Source organism: Acinonyx jubatus, chromosome D4 (genome assembly GCF_027475565.1).
Source record: "Acinonyx jubatus isolate Ajub_Pintada_27869175 chromosome D4, VMU_Ajub_asm_v1.0, whole genome shotgun sequence".
Lineage (NCBI taxonomy): Eukaryota > Metazoa > Chordata > Mammalia > Carnivora > Felidae > Acinonyx > Acinonyx jubatus.
The window spans coordinates 7,701,422-7,715,956 of NC_069391.1; the positions used below are offsets into that span (position 1 = coordinate 7,701,422).

The following is a 14,535-nucleotide window of genomic DNA, read 5'->3' on the forward strand; positions in this document are numbered from 1 at the left end:
CTAAGTAACTGGCTTCTATACCATCCTTCCACCCGCATGTCAAGGAGCAATGAGCACCCCCTTGGATCGCCCACTTCAGATTCCCCCACTGCTGTCCCAGGTAAAATATGACAATGGGGAGCAAATCGATTGTCTTTTAAGTGAACGCAGGTGGAGCATATTCGACGTTTAAGCTTATTTAAGTTTGTTGGTTTAGCTAAGATAGATATGTATTTAAAGTTACCAGCATCAAATTAAAACTTTATTCTATCAAGGTTTCCTAAAGATCAAATAAGCTCATGTTGTCTCTGTTGCAATTTGTTAGCAACAAGATGACTTAAAATAATAGTTAATTTTATGTATCTCAAAGTTTTCACGGATAATTGTTAAGATAGCTTTCCTAGTCTTTGGTAATCTGACACTTGGATAAATGGGATTGAATTCACTGGATATCTAGGTCTTTTCCAAATAGAATGGAGTGCTAAAGCATTGATTACTGAACATAGATTTGTGCTTTTGACTTCTTATTGCAGAGAAAGTAGGAATATTTGGGTCTATTGGAAAACATGGTTTATGCTTAATTGATTCATGAATTTGCCATCTAAAGGATTCTGGTGTAACAGTTTACAAATGGTTACTACTTAGTCTCAGCTGGACACTAAGGTTGCTAAGAGTCAAAATTCTGCTAAACATAATTAAGACTGATGGAAATAAGGAAAGTCATTCTATTGTGGGAGAAGTGAATAAAGTACACCAAAGATGGCTGATGGGGCTAAAACAAACTCTGGTCTCTAGCTTAGAGACCCCTCCTCTGGGTTCTTCTTCCTTTGCTGCATACACGAACACCTCCCCCCACCAATATGGAGGCTGATAAATATAAATTACCCTTCCCACTCGCATTTGGGGCTCAGATCTTTGGGGAAACCATCTCCTCTGAGCCCATGGATGTTAAATAAATCTCTGATCCACCAAGATCTCTGAGTGCTGGTTGGTTTTTCCGCCAGTGTTCCAGCCTGGTTCCATAACAAATTTGGTTCCCTGACCAGGAAACCCAACCACGCTGGCCCATTGTTGCCACCGATTTGGGAGAACGGTGAGGCGGTGACGGAATGAGGGATTGCAAGGAAGAGTGAGCGCCCTGCCTGAAGTTTGGCAGTCTCCTGTTCAGTTGCCTCAGGCCAGCCCCCGCTCTGCTGTTCCCGCCGGACTCCAGGAAAGTTGGCAGGTGAGGACCTGGACCCCACGTCGGAACCGGTAAGGCTGGGGCCCAATCTAGTCAGGCCCACTCACAAGGGTGGAAGGGGGACCTGATCACTCCCTGAGACTTCAGAAGTCTCACAAATAGGGATTCTATGGGAGGGAATGTAATAACATCTGGTGTGTATGTGAATGTGCGACTCGGTCTAACTTGCCTGCTGAGTTCAATTCTGTAGCTCCACGGGCAGGTGCCCTTGGGGTCCTAGGGGCCCATGGAGTCTGAGTGGGCCCATCTGCAATTCCATGATGGATGGCACTTGGTCTGTGGCAATATCAGAGTGGTTTCTGATCGTGGGTTGCAGGGCTGTGACCTGTGGGGCTGAGCGTCACCTGGGTTCCTTCAGGACATGGCCAGGCAGGCATCTGGCTGGTCTCCTCATTGGAGGGGGTGCCCCTGTCCCTCTGTCTTTGTGACTCCGCCTCAAGGGAGCATCATGGGGTTGGGACCGAGCAAGGAGAGCCAGGCAAAGGTTTTAGCTGCTTTACCCGGAGACTCACCCAGGGAGGCAAAGAAGCAACCCACCACTCCCCTAGTGTTCTGCCTCCTCATGACTCATTAGGCTCCCTCTCCCTTTCCCTGAGCTTGAAACTCCTCCCTTGTCTGTGTTGCTGCCACCAGGCTCAGGCCCTCTCCAGATGCTGGTCCACATCCACTGCTATCAAGAGGCTCTCCAAGGGATCAGAGCAGGAAGCCGAGAAAGCCATAAATATAGACCTACTTCAAGGGGAAAGGACTTAAAAAGAATAAGTGTCCCAACCAGGGAAAAGTCCCAAAACCCCAGCCAAAATCAGGAGGAACCTCGAGAAGGGGACCTTATAGTCTAGCCGAGATAGAACCAGACTAAAAGGGGACACTGACTCTCTCTCCCTGTTCCTCTGCTTAATAGAGGTGAGGGATTCTCCCTCATTCCCCAGGTTAATGGCTATAATTAGAGCCAACTGTGGTTAGTCTACCTTGGGACAGGGACTTTAAGGAATCATTCCCAAGCAGTTGCTGCTTCTGCCTTCCCCTCCCCCTCATGTTTCTGCACCAACTTGGGTGTGGTCCTATACCATCCTCAGTGTCTCAGGCACCATTGGTTCCTCCTCCCACCCTCCAAGTCAAGGAGCAAAGTCCACCCCACTCCTCCCCTTGGACCACCCATTTCAGATATCTCCACTAGTGCCCCAGATGAAAATTGACAATGGGGAAAAGTTGATTGACTTTTAGGTGGACGCAGGTGAAACATATTAGATGTTTAAACTAATTTAAGTTTATTGGACCTGTCTTTAAAGTTATCAGCAAAGATCAAATAAGTTCATGTTATCTCTGTTGCAATTTGTTAATGACAGTTCATTTTTTCTGTCTCTAAGTTTTCATGGGCAATTGTTAAGATAACTTTCAAGGTCCTTGGTAACCTGAAACTTTCCAAATAGAATGGGATGCTAAAGCTTTGATGATTGAACACAGATTTGTGTTTTTAACTTCTTATTGCTGAGAAATTTAAGGCTTTTCAGATCTATTGGAAAACATGCTTTGTACTTAATTGGTTCATGAATTTACCATATAAAAAAAATTCTGGGAGCACCTGGGTGGCTCCGTCGGTTGGGCATCCAACTTCGACTCAGGTCATGATCTCATGGTTTGTGAGTTTGAGCCCCACGTCAGGCTCTGTGCTGGCAGCTCAGAGCCTGGACCCTGTTTCAGATTCTGTCTCCCTCTCTCTCTGCCCCTCCCCCAGTTGTGCTCTGTCTCTCTCTGTGTCTCAAAAATAAATAAATGTAAAAAAATTTTAAAAATTCTGATGTAAACACCTCTCAATTGGTTACTAAGTCCTCAATTGGAGACTAAGGTTTCCTAAGAGTTAAAATTCTGGTAAATGTACTTAAGACTGATGAAAATAAAGAAAAAAACCCTGTATATAGGAAAATAGGAGGTATATAAGAAAGATATAAAGAATGAAAATACACTTTTCTTGAGGGTAGAAGAAAGTAATTTTGTCCTAAGTGAGACTGGTTATTTCGGGAAAAAATGGCTTTGGGACAAAATTTGAAAGCAAAAGAAAGTTGTAGCAGGTTAAGATGAATGAAATTTTAAAAGTACACTGGTATAAGGTTGAAATTCTGCTTTTCTCTCAGCTCAAATGACAAGTTTTCTTGAACTGTTGATCTTCTCTTGGTAAGACAATGCAAACAAAAGCTTATCCTCCAGGAAAATAGAAGTTTTAGGTCTCATCTCTATCAGGTCTTTGATTACTTAGTTAAAACTTCTCAATGTTGAAGGAGCTAGGTTTCAATAACATGTGTATAATGCTATACATTCACCTTTGGGATATTTTATTGCCACTTTGGTTGAATAAATAAAATTGTAAGATTTGTAACGATCTGTAATCCTATTTAGGATGCACTTATGACTTCTGGGGTTTTAACAAACTTCTCAGGATTTAAATGGTAAATAAAGTCTTCTTGACCAATTAGGTCCTTTTATTTGGGATGCTAAGTTACTTGGAAAAGCACTGTCATACAATGGTAAACCTTAGGTTGTATTGCACAGGTAAATGCTGTAACTGCCCGAATATATGCAATTCCTAAAGTTTTAATGTTTTGATATAAGGTCATCACTTAATATTCTGATTACTTGAGATGTTATGTGTCACAGAAATAACTGAATTTCTTTGTCAGTTGCAGCATAATGAACTCTCATCAGATCTTGAATGATGTCTATTTCTAAGATTTTGTCATTTATAATTGTTCTTATTCTCTCACAAAACGTGTTTCTTCTTCAAGGAGATTTATAAAAAGGACTTTGGGGATAAATACAGGTATTCAGCATCTTTAAGATTAATACTAAAATGGGTAAGAATTTCCAGAACTCAAAAGCTGCATTCAAATTGAACAAAAATTAGGAACATGGGATTAAATAAACTGAGGAAGATTATAGTTTTGTGATTCTTGTTAAAAATATTTCTGGTTCTCTAATGTTTCATCTTCCAGATTAAGGAAACTTTCTCTTAAGATATCTATGATATACAAAAATGTCATAAAATATGCATTTATAAACTGAAACATTTATCTTTTCTCTCTATATAACTCCCCTGAAATTCAAAACTCTCAATGAGTATTCTTTCTTTCATGGCAATTACAATTGCTTGCATAAGTTCAATAAGAATCTGTTCATCTTGTAAGTAACAGGTCACCATTGGAAATACTGGTTATTTTACCAAGGCTTTGACTGGAATGTCATATTTGAGGATGACATTCATAGACTCAGATATGACCAGACAGCTTTAAGGAATTAGGGTTGGCTTTATAAAACATGGAGCCATAAAGCCCCTTGGAAATGTTGGCCTGGTGACTGACTTACAGAGTTCCCAGCAGCCTCACCGAGTAAAGAAGGTCACTTCCTGGCAGGTGCAGGAACCTCAGGATATCTTGGGGACCTTATGAAGAGGAATTCGCCCAATTCTACAGGTATTGCAGGCCTGTCTGATGGCAAGTATTTAGCTTGGCTTCTGGCCTGGAGAGGCTACTAAAAGTTCAACCCAGAATTCCTTATAAAAGGTTCCAACAAAGCAAACTTTAAAAGATCCTCATGACTAATCGCTATTCTTGCTGAGGTTATGTAAATATTTAGGCCAGATTTGTTAAGACTGGATTTGTTCTACAAACAAATTGATCCCAATTGGGCTATCTCTAGAAAGGGGGGATTTTTAGAGAAAACAACGATGTTTCAACAATGTACCATTATGGATGTTAAATCCTAGTTATGATTGCCTTTAAATGTTTGTTGTTTGCCTAAACTAGACAACTTGATGTAAACTTCAGAAAATTGTCACTGTATTTCGTGTATAGACAATCTTCAGTGCTTGTTATTCTAGGGGATAATAATAAGACCCCATGGGCATGATTATTTAAACAACTGGACAGGATGGATCTCTAAATATGCAAACCATATCTTCCCTAAACCTGATCTGACAGTTACCAGAAACCCACCCCTTTTGAAGACTTGGAGGTGGACTTTACTGACATATGACCAAATAGAGGATTCAGTTTCAGGTATCACCCCATGGATCCATCACTCCAGAGCTAAGAAGGTAACTCAGAGGAACCCTCAACCTGGTGAAGTGATCCAGATCCAGTCAACCTACTTAAACTGACCCTCAAAAAGACACTGGCCCCTGAGATCTCCAGCCCTGCTCCAGCCACACCCCAGAAGCTGGCTGGCCTGCGCACAGCAGAAGCTTAAGGAATCAACATGTGGACTAGGCCCAGGGGTTTGGAAGCAACTCTGTGAGCCCTTGCCCCTTACTTGTGTCATAGCCCTGATCTTACTTCTTACTGTTGGGCTGATAGAGACTGCACTAACAAGCTGGACATGGGACAAAAGATGCATGCCAGGGGCGCCTGGATGGTTCAGTTGGTTAAGTAGCTGGCTTCAGCTCAGGTCATGATCTCACGGTTCATGAGTTCGAGCCCCACAACAGGCTCTGTGCTGACAGCTCAGAGCCTGGAGTCTGCTTTGGATTCTGTGTCTCTGTCTCTCTCTGCCCCTCCCCTGCTCATGCTCTCTCTCAAAAATAAATAAACATTAAAAAAATTTTAAAAAAAGATCCATGCCAGGTCTCACATACCTCCTCTGGATGGGAGGATTATTAAGTATTGCCTGTATATTATGATAACCTCTCTCACCCTCACAACTGCTGCTTACCCACTTTGCCCCCAGGATTGTTATATAACAATAAGGGGGTCAAGGGCGTTCAGCACCTTCACTTCCCTCCACAAAGATTGCTACAAGGGAAAAACACCCACTCTCTATCAGTCACCCGGTGCCCCAAGGACTAAGTATTGGACCGTAGAGATAACCCAAAATGTCAGGGACCCATGTCACAACAAGGGCCTCCAGAGAGGGAAGTGAGCTTGCTACACTTACCTTCCTCAATGAGGGATCTCGGACGGGGGAGGGATGCCAGACAGGGCCCTTCAAAAAGTTATAAAGGATACCCAGGATAGGGTAATATAAGCCATAAAGGTGACCACTCCCCTGACAACCTACCAAGGTTTGACCTTTCAGCCCTCAATCAGATGCTTACCATTTCCCCACTCCAGCATTGGGCCAACACTACTCTACAACTCCTCCATAAAATAGATAATCACACCCAAACCTGCTGGATGTGCTTGCCGCTCAGCCAGAGGGCTTACTTAGCCACTCCTATCCCTTTGACCTCTAATTCAGCCTACCGATGCTTAGAGGCCAACTGGACTCAGATGTTATTTCCTCTTCCTAACCCCAGAGATATCCGTGTACACCGAAGATCAGCTCCTAACAGCCTTTAGCCCCAAGTTCTGGGCTAAACGGGCAATCCTGCTACCCATTCTGATAGGCGCAGGAATTGTGACAGGAATAGGAACCAGAATAGGGGGCACAGGTTCATCTGTAGGACTGTACCATAGACTATCTCAAGAGATAAATGAAGACACGGAACGGGTGGCAGATTCTCTGGTAACCTTACAAAGCCAAATAAACTCTCTGGCGGCAGTGACCCTCCAAAATAGGCAAGCCCTCGACCTCCTCACTTTAGAAAAAGGAGGGACTTGCATCTTTCTGGGGGAAGAATGTTGCTATTTCATAAACCTGTCAGGAATAGTTACAACTAAGGTTCAGGAACTCAAGGAAAGAATTCAACATAGACAACAGAAAAGTATCAATCAATGGAAAGGATGGGATCTCACGGATTGGGCATCCTGGCTTCCTGCCCTGGCGGGGCCCCTCCTCTCCATAATTTTACTTGTATCCATCGGCCCCTGTATACTGAATGCTGTGGTACATTTTATTGAAAACACTGTTGCTCGCCAAACTACTGCACACATCTTAGCCTTCCAAGAGTACCAACCTGTAAAACTGAAAGGTGATGCCTACTAAAAGTTGTTTTTTTTTTAAGGCATCAAGGGGGAAATGTTGGAGAAGTGGATAAAGTACACCAAAGATGGCTGATGGAGTGAAAACAAACTCTGGTCTCTAGCTTAGAGACCCCTCCTCTGGGTTCTTCTTCCTTTGTTTACTGTGCGCAAAACCCTCCCCCCCCTCGCAAATATGGAGGCTGATAACTATAAATTACCCTTCCTGCTGGCATTCGGGGCTCAGATCTTTGGAGAAACCGTCTCCTCTGTGTCCGCCGGTGTTAAATCAATCTCTGATCCACCAAGATCTCTGAGTGCCAGTTGGTTTTTCTGCCAGCGTTCCAGCCTGGGTTCCGTAACACTCAAGGTGGTTCATACATGTCCACCTTGGATTCAGCTGCCTCACCTTAATGGCCCTATGTTCCCTGATGGACCAATATTGACCCATAGGTAGCAACAACTCTATGTCCCTACTCAGCAGGAAGAAGCTACAGAAGATGAGACCTTCTTCCTTCAACAAACATAAAGATTTAAGGATCAAAATTGTTCAGGGGGGATATGATGAGGGAGGGTGGAGCAAGCAGAGGGCAAAACAGGCTGGCATATGCCCCTTCCCCCAGGTGGAATATGTAACACATTTCTCATACATTCCCAGCTACCCAAGAACAAAGGAAAGGCATTTAATTGTTTGCCATGGTGATGTAGGAAACTAAGGCAAATGAAAAATTAAATCCCCTTATTGCCTACGCCTATTGGCAAGTCTTTGAATCCAGCAGAGTTGCCTCCCTCTGGGATCTCAGCTGCCTCATTAATGACACTTTGCCAGGGGCAAAGAGAACCTTAGCTTAACATTATCCCAACCTCCAGGATCCTGTAAGTCTACTTCCTTTATCTCAACTGCCCCAATGTATATGCTAGCAATCATACTCCAAGCTTAAGACCCCATGTTATGCATCAGAAGGGTCTCATGATTGAGGTTTTATTCAACAGTAATAAGTGGTGTTTACTAGCAACAGCTATCCCCTCAGGGTCCCAGGAACGTTGCTTCCAAAATACCTTAGAGGCTTGCTCTATCCCTGACCCCCTCCCCACATGAGGGTATATAATCAGTTACCCATCACAACCCCAGTGCAACTCTTCCTGCCCCTGGGTCCTGTCCATGTGCTTTAATAAAATCACATTTTTGCTCCAAAGATGTCTTCTAGAAACTTTCTTGTTCATCAGCTCCAGACCACCCCGTCAAATGCAAAACTTCATCAGTATGGATTCTAGATTATCACACAAATATTTCTGGATTTCTAACTGACCGGAATACTCAAACTGGTGCTTTAAATAATCCCTCCCTTTCCTTTCATGATTGGTTAAACTCCTGGACTTGAGGATTTTCATCAATTACCAAAGGACTTTTATTCGGGTTGCTCTTTCTTGTTATTCTAATTACATTTGGCTGTTTTCTCCCATGTCTCTGCCTGGTGACAAGACTCCATCACTACAATAAATTCAAGTCAACAGATGATCCTTTCCACTCAAGGAGGTTCATAATCGTTGTCCACCTTGGATCCAGCTGCCTCTGCCTTCTATAGCTCTTCTATGTGTTCCCCAAGTGATCAATATTGCCTCATGGGTAAAGATATCTCTTCACCCCTAAAGAGCAAAAAGAACTGCAGAGATGAGTCCTTCCACCTTCGACAATCTTAAAGATGTAAAGGTGAAATTGTTTATGGAGAATATGATGAGGGAGCATAAGGCAAGCTGAGGGCAAAGTACAAGCTGGCATTACACCTCCCCTAACCCCAGGTGAGATATATGTGTGTGATATTCCTCAAGCACTCCAGGCTGCCCAAGAACAAAGGAAAGGAAAGAAAACAAATGGTTAACTGATAGCGATCACAGTCATATAGGACATGAGTCTCCATCAGTTTACAAATATCAGAGTAAATTAGAAGAAAAAGGCAATCTTATCAATAGCCTAATCTCCAGAAACCTATAGACTCAGTTTCCTGGAGCCCCCACATCACTCCTCCATAGGAATATGGGGGGGAAAAAAGGCAAGAAGGAAATGGCAGGAAATATTAAATATCCTGATCCACAGCAGCCCAGTGACAAATACTAGAGGCTGGCAGAGAAGAACATTTCTCAAGGAACTCCCTACTGTCTTAATGTTGATGTTTGCTAGAGGGAAAAATACCTTAGCTTGACAATAGCTAGGCCTCCAGTATTCTGTAAATCTTCTTTAGCATATGAAAATCTCTTGGGAAACTACCTTGACTTTACTGCCTCCAACTTGAGTATATAAGCAGTCACTCTTCACATCCCCAGGGCAGCTCTTTCTGCCCATGGATCCTGTCCCCGTGCTTTAATAAAATCACATTTTTGCACCAAAGATGTCTTCAAGAATTCTTTCTTGGCCTTTGGCTGTGGAACCCACCATCACCCCAAAACATCATCACTGGTGAAGTGGGGGGTGAGAGCACCTTGGCCCCCCAACTCTCTCCAGCATCCTGACCCTGGCTGGGCCTCTGCCATTGGACCTACTGTGGGTGGCTGAACATGGGTGTGAGATGTGCCCCATCAGTGTGCTAGCAGGCAGGCGTAAGTGAGGGTGCTGCTGGTCTGGTGCTGGGCCTGGAGTTGGGAGCTAGAGGTATTCTGTCAGAGCTGGACTCTGCTTCTGTGGTCCCCTATCTTCCTGGGGACAACACTTCCTAGAAGTGATGCCATTAGGAGCCTGCCCTTTATTCTTTTCCCTCTCAGAGGGCCCAGAGGTCAAGGAACACAGAATGGGGACCAGAGGACATGTGTTTATTTAGCAAGCAAGAGTGGTTCCATCAGCAGGGCAGTCTGAAAGCAGCTAGTGGGTTGTGTAATGAGAAGGGTCCCCTGGCTCTCTCAGTGGTGTCCAGGCTTGTAGGTACAGCAGGGCAGTGCCCTGGGCAGAAGTCGATGAGAGGTGGATGGTGTGGAGAGAGCCAGAGGGCACCTGAGAGGGAGTCAAGGGAATAAAGAGGACAGCAGTGCTGGGCAGGTGAGACAAAGGCAGACCTGGGACCCCCTCCCAGCTGCATCCTGGATCCAGTCAGCCCCCTCTGCAGCCATACTTACCGCACGCTTGTTCACTTATCCATGCACTGATCTGTGGGGGAATGAGTGGTTAGTATGGACAGAGGTGTGTGTGTGGGATCCCTGACCTCCAGGGCCCCTGCATTGCCCCTGGGCTGCCCTGGGCCCCAGGCTGGTTCAGCCACAGAAGCTCTGGGGGTTCCCCTCAGGGCTGGTACAGCAGAGGGCTGGATGATGGGGCAGGGACTCGGGGAGAGGCCTGAGGACAAGCAGACCTGGGTGACCCCTGTTCTCCAAAGGAGGCAGGTGAGGCCCAGCCAAAGTTCTGATTGGGCACCAAGCCTTCTGCCTGTTTACCTGCTGAGTCCTGACAGACCCTCAGCCTTGGGGAGGCACCTGCCCAGGCCAGGCTGCCTGAAGACAAGGGTGCCTCCCAAGTCAGTGGTAAGTCAGCCCCAGGACAAAGGTGAGATGGCCCAGGACAAACACACCTGGGTAGAGGGGGAGGTGGCCAGGCAAGGAGACTGAGGAAACTTGGCCCCATGCCTCCAATTCTCATGTGGGCAGGCCCGAGCTAGTGTGAGGGAGGAACACTTGGGTCCCAGGACTCTGGTTGCAGCAGGGTCTTATTTAATGTAAAGAGGCTCCTGGGGCTCCAGTGACTACAGCAAGGACCTGCATCCCTCCTCTCCCCCCTTCCCTAGTGAGGCAACATCAGGCCTGGACAGTCCCCATATGCATTTGTCCTCTCCCCAGCTGGTGATTACCTATGCGGATAGGGAAGATGATGTGGTGATCTGTGAGGCCCAGGGATTTGGCAAAGCTGATGAAGTTTTCCTTCAGCTTAGGGGTCAGCTCCTTGGTCCTCCCTGTGGCCAAGATGGCTGGTGAGTCACTAGCAGAAGCTCCATATATATTGTTGAAAGCATGAACAAGGTGTCAGACCCCCTCCTTATTGAGGGGTTCTGTGGATGACCACTCTCCCACCTTCCGGAGCTCCATAAATATTGTGGAACCCGTGAACGATGCGTCAGACCCCTCCCTCCTTAGGGGTCTGTGGAAAGACCCCTCTCCCGTCTCCCAGGGCTCAGAGTGAAGGGGACCTTGGGTTGGGTGCAATGAGCCTCTTCTCCCCCCAGCATGACCAAGACCTGGGGCCCAGAGGAGGTAAGACCCACCATAGAGGGTGATCTTGAAGTACTCCTGGTTTCTGTAAATTTTCTTGAAGAACAACATGGCAAACTGGATGTAGTCTGTGGCCGCCACTCGTAAAACATACCTCTGGATTCCAGTGTACCCTGCATGGTGGATGGTGAGATCTCAGCCTGCCCTGGCTGTGCAGAGGGAGCTATTGACTCTTCCCCTGCCTCCATAGGATGGTGTCTGTGTAAAGGGGCAGGGAGGTCCATGCCTGCAAGGACCCACCCCACTTAGGACTCACGCTCAATGTTGCCCAGGTTGTATTGGCCTCGCCGCGAGGTTGGGATGAAAATTCTGAGCCAGTGGTCACAGGTTTGGTTCCTGTGGAGGAAGAGATAGGTAGGTAAGAGGGTGACAGCCAACAGTGCCACACACCTATTCTTATCTTGCGGGATCCCACTGTAACCTCTCATGGGGTAAATCACCACTGAGGCTCCAGTCTGCTGGATGCCAACACTCCCTTAGCTGTTGGGCCAACATTGACCTCTCAGCTGCATCCCATCTGGTCCCCTGGCACCATAGAATCAATCTCCCAACATCTGTCTTTCTTCTGCTCCTTCTATGACAGATGCTCTAGCCCCATCCCCAAGTGCCAGAGCCAGAAACCCAGAGGAGCTGGGTAAGCCTTGCCTCCCCTCTCTAGGTCCTAATCTGCCCCCACTCTGGTCATCTCCCACCTATGACTGATCAGCCTCCTGGGCTGCACACCATCATTCCTCTCCCTGCTGCAGCCACACCCACTCCTCACCAGTACCTGAGGCCCCCACCACTGTGTTCACCGCCCCCTCCATACTGCTCATCAGCTCCTGCTCAGGGCAGCCATGCAATGGCTTGCTGTTTCTTGAAGAAGTGGTTCTCTCTGACTCAGTCCACCAGCCCTGCCACGAAGGTCCCAGGCCTCCTTCTGATGCAGGTTGGTTCCTCAAGGCTCAGCCTACAGACCACCTCCCTGGAAGCTCTTGACAAAGCCCTAGGTGGGATCCCAGGCTGGATCCAGTGACCCTCCTCCCATTCTAGGACACCTATTCTCTCTTTGTCTTGTCTCCTGATGATGGTCTGTGTCCATTCCCAGGACTGTCTTCTGTCTGTGCTGAAGTGGCCGAGAAATTTTGATCCAGTGAATGAAAGAAGGAATAAATACAGGGACCCAGTACCCAGCGGTAGGATGAATGACCATCTTTCAGCTATGGTCACTCCTCGGCTATGACATCAGTCTGCCTCTTGGACCCCCACGGCAGACTTCTAGGTCCCCTATGTTCCCATCGAAGGTGGTGGTACTCACCAGGCCAGGGTAGAGGTGACATTGTAGCTGTTGTCATCATTCAGCTCATAGGTGGTGGCGTAAATCTTAAACTGTCTGTGTTTTTCTTTATTAAATTCATTCCCTGCCAATCCTAAGATGTACCATTTCCCCTGGAACTACAATGGGGGCTGATGATAGGCAGAGCCAGGAGAAGCCCCAGGGGGCCCTCCTGCTCCATCCCTGTAGGCACCTCTAGGCAGCCTGGCCCAGAACCAGAAGCCCCTCTAACTGCGTTGCAGGCACCCAGACTGGCCACACAGGCTGGGCTGATGAACCTGGCAGGAGCTGGAGCTCATCAGGCCAGGCAGGAGCACTGAGTGTGTCAGGGAGAAGGTGACCCTTGGCAAGTGGTCAGCTGGCATCCCTGAGCCTCAGTTTCTTCATCCTGTAGAGGGCCTGAAGATGTTCCCATCTTGCAAGAACTTCAGAGATATGGAAGAGTGTGGACCAGGGGAGTCTGCTCATCTGACCCTCTTGTCAGCAAGGTTGGTGTGGATGGGGGCACAGGGTGTGTCTTCCATCAGGGCACCAGAGGGCAGACTGAGCTAAAGCCTGAGCCCATCCTGTCTCTCCTCCCCTCTGTTCACACTCTTCTCAGGGCCTCCCTGCACCTGCCCCTCCAGGACCCTTACCTCCACATTCTGAAAGTCAGGCTGCAGAGGGACCCTGCGCAGAGGCGGGGCTGGGATCAGGGTTGGGGTGGAGTCCTGGGCCTGGGTCTGCAAGACCCCCAGCAGGACAAGGCCCAGCCACAGGAGACCTAAGGCCATGACTTCAGGGCCAAGGAAGATGGCACCACTCCGGATATCAGCTGAAAGAGGAGGTGAATGAGGAGGCTTCTGGGGGGATGCTATTTATGGTCTCTGTGGCCAATGGCTCACCCCAGGGTGGAGCGACTTATCCTTTGCCAAATCCTGGAAGGGTGAGGCAATTGCTAGTATCTTGTGCTGAAGATCATGGTAAGGTTTTTGCCCTTCCCCCAGGTCAGGATTATGCAAGATGAGGGGCAGGAAGGTCCATGAGGCTGGAGGATGCATTCCCCATATCTCCACATCTCTGGTGGGGACAGTGACTCCCTCCACACTCTCTTCTCCCTGGTTAGCACTGTGTGAGGATAGTGGTCTCTGATCTGGACCAGCTGTCATCTCTGACCGCCAGGAGCCTCTCAGCTGGGGCCAAGTGCAGGGTGGGGTAACTGGGGTGGCATCCCTTTTCTGTATCTGATGAAAGCGGAGAATACCTCACATCAACAGAGCCCATTTTGCTTTGTGATTCTCCAAAGGGAAGGGAAGGAAAGGCAGCTGAAAGAGGACATTCCTGGTAGGGATGGACAGAGTGTACCCTGTGCTGCTCATGAAGCCCAATCCTGGCCCTCCCAGGGATCCACCCCAGGCTCTGGCACAGGGTGAGACACCCTTCCCCTCCCCCCACCACCAAAGGCCTACTGGGGAGTGTTCCTGATGAGGGAGCATAAGGCAAGCCGAGGGCAAAGCACATGATAGCATGCCCCTCCTCCCAGGTGGGATCTGTGTGATATTCCTCAGGTACTCCTGACTGCCCTATAACAAAGGAAAGGAAAGAAATCTAATGGTTAAGTGATAGAGATCACAGTCCTGCAGGACGTGACTCTCTCCATGTCCTAGTAAATTAGGAGAAAAAGGATATCTTATCAATAGCTGAATCTCCAGAAACTTATAAACTTATAAAGCCCAAATATCACCCTCCCTCCATAGTGATATGGGGAAGAAAGGCAAGAAGGAAATGGCACACGGCATTAAATTTCATTATGACCTGCAGCCCATTGACAAATACATGAAGCAAAAATGGAGTATAACATTTCTCCACGTATTCCCTAGTGT

The 14,535-nt window shown here is 47.2% G+C and overlaps 1 protein-coding gene across 1 annotated transcript; it reads right to left on the reverse strand.

Annotated features, from left to right (window-relative positions):
* Window positions 1-10,226: 10,226 nt before the first annotated feature.
* Window positions 10,227-13,497, reverse strand: LOC106966283 (neutrophil gelatinase-associated lipocalin-like). Its single transcript, XM_015062385.3, has 6 exons — window positions 13,309-13,497; window positions 12,656-12,792; window positions 11,615-11,694; window positions 11,352-11,471; window positions 10,941-11,042; window positions 10,227-10,246 (listed from the first exon to the last, which is right to left on the reverse strand). The coding sequence occupies exons 1-6, from the start codon at window positions 13,444-13,446 to the stop codon at window positions 10,227-10,229; spliced, it is 597 nt and encodes a 198-aa protein (XP_014917871.1). The 5' UTR covers window positions 13,447-13,497.
* Window positions 13,498-14,535: the final 1,038 nt, after the last annotated feature.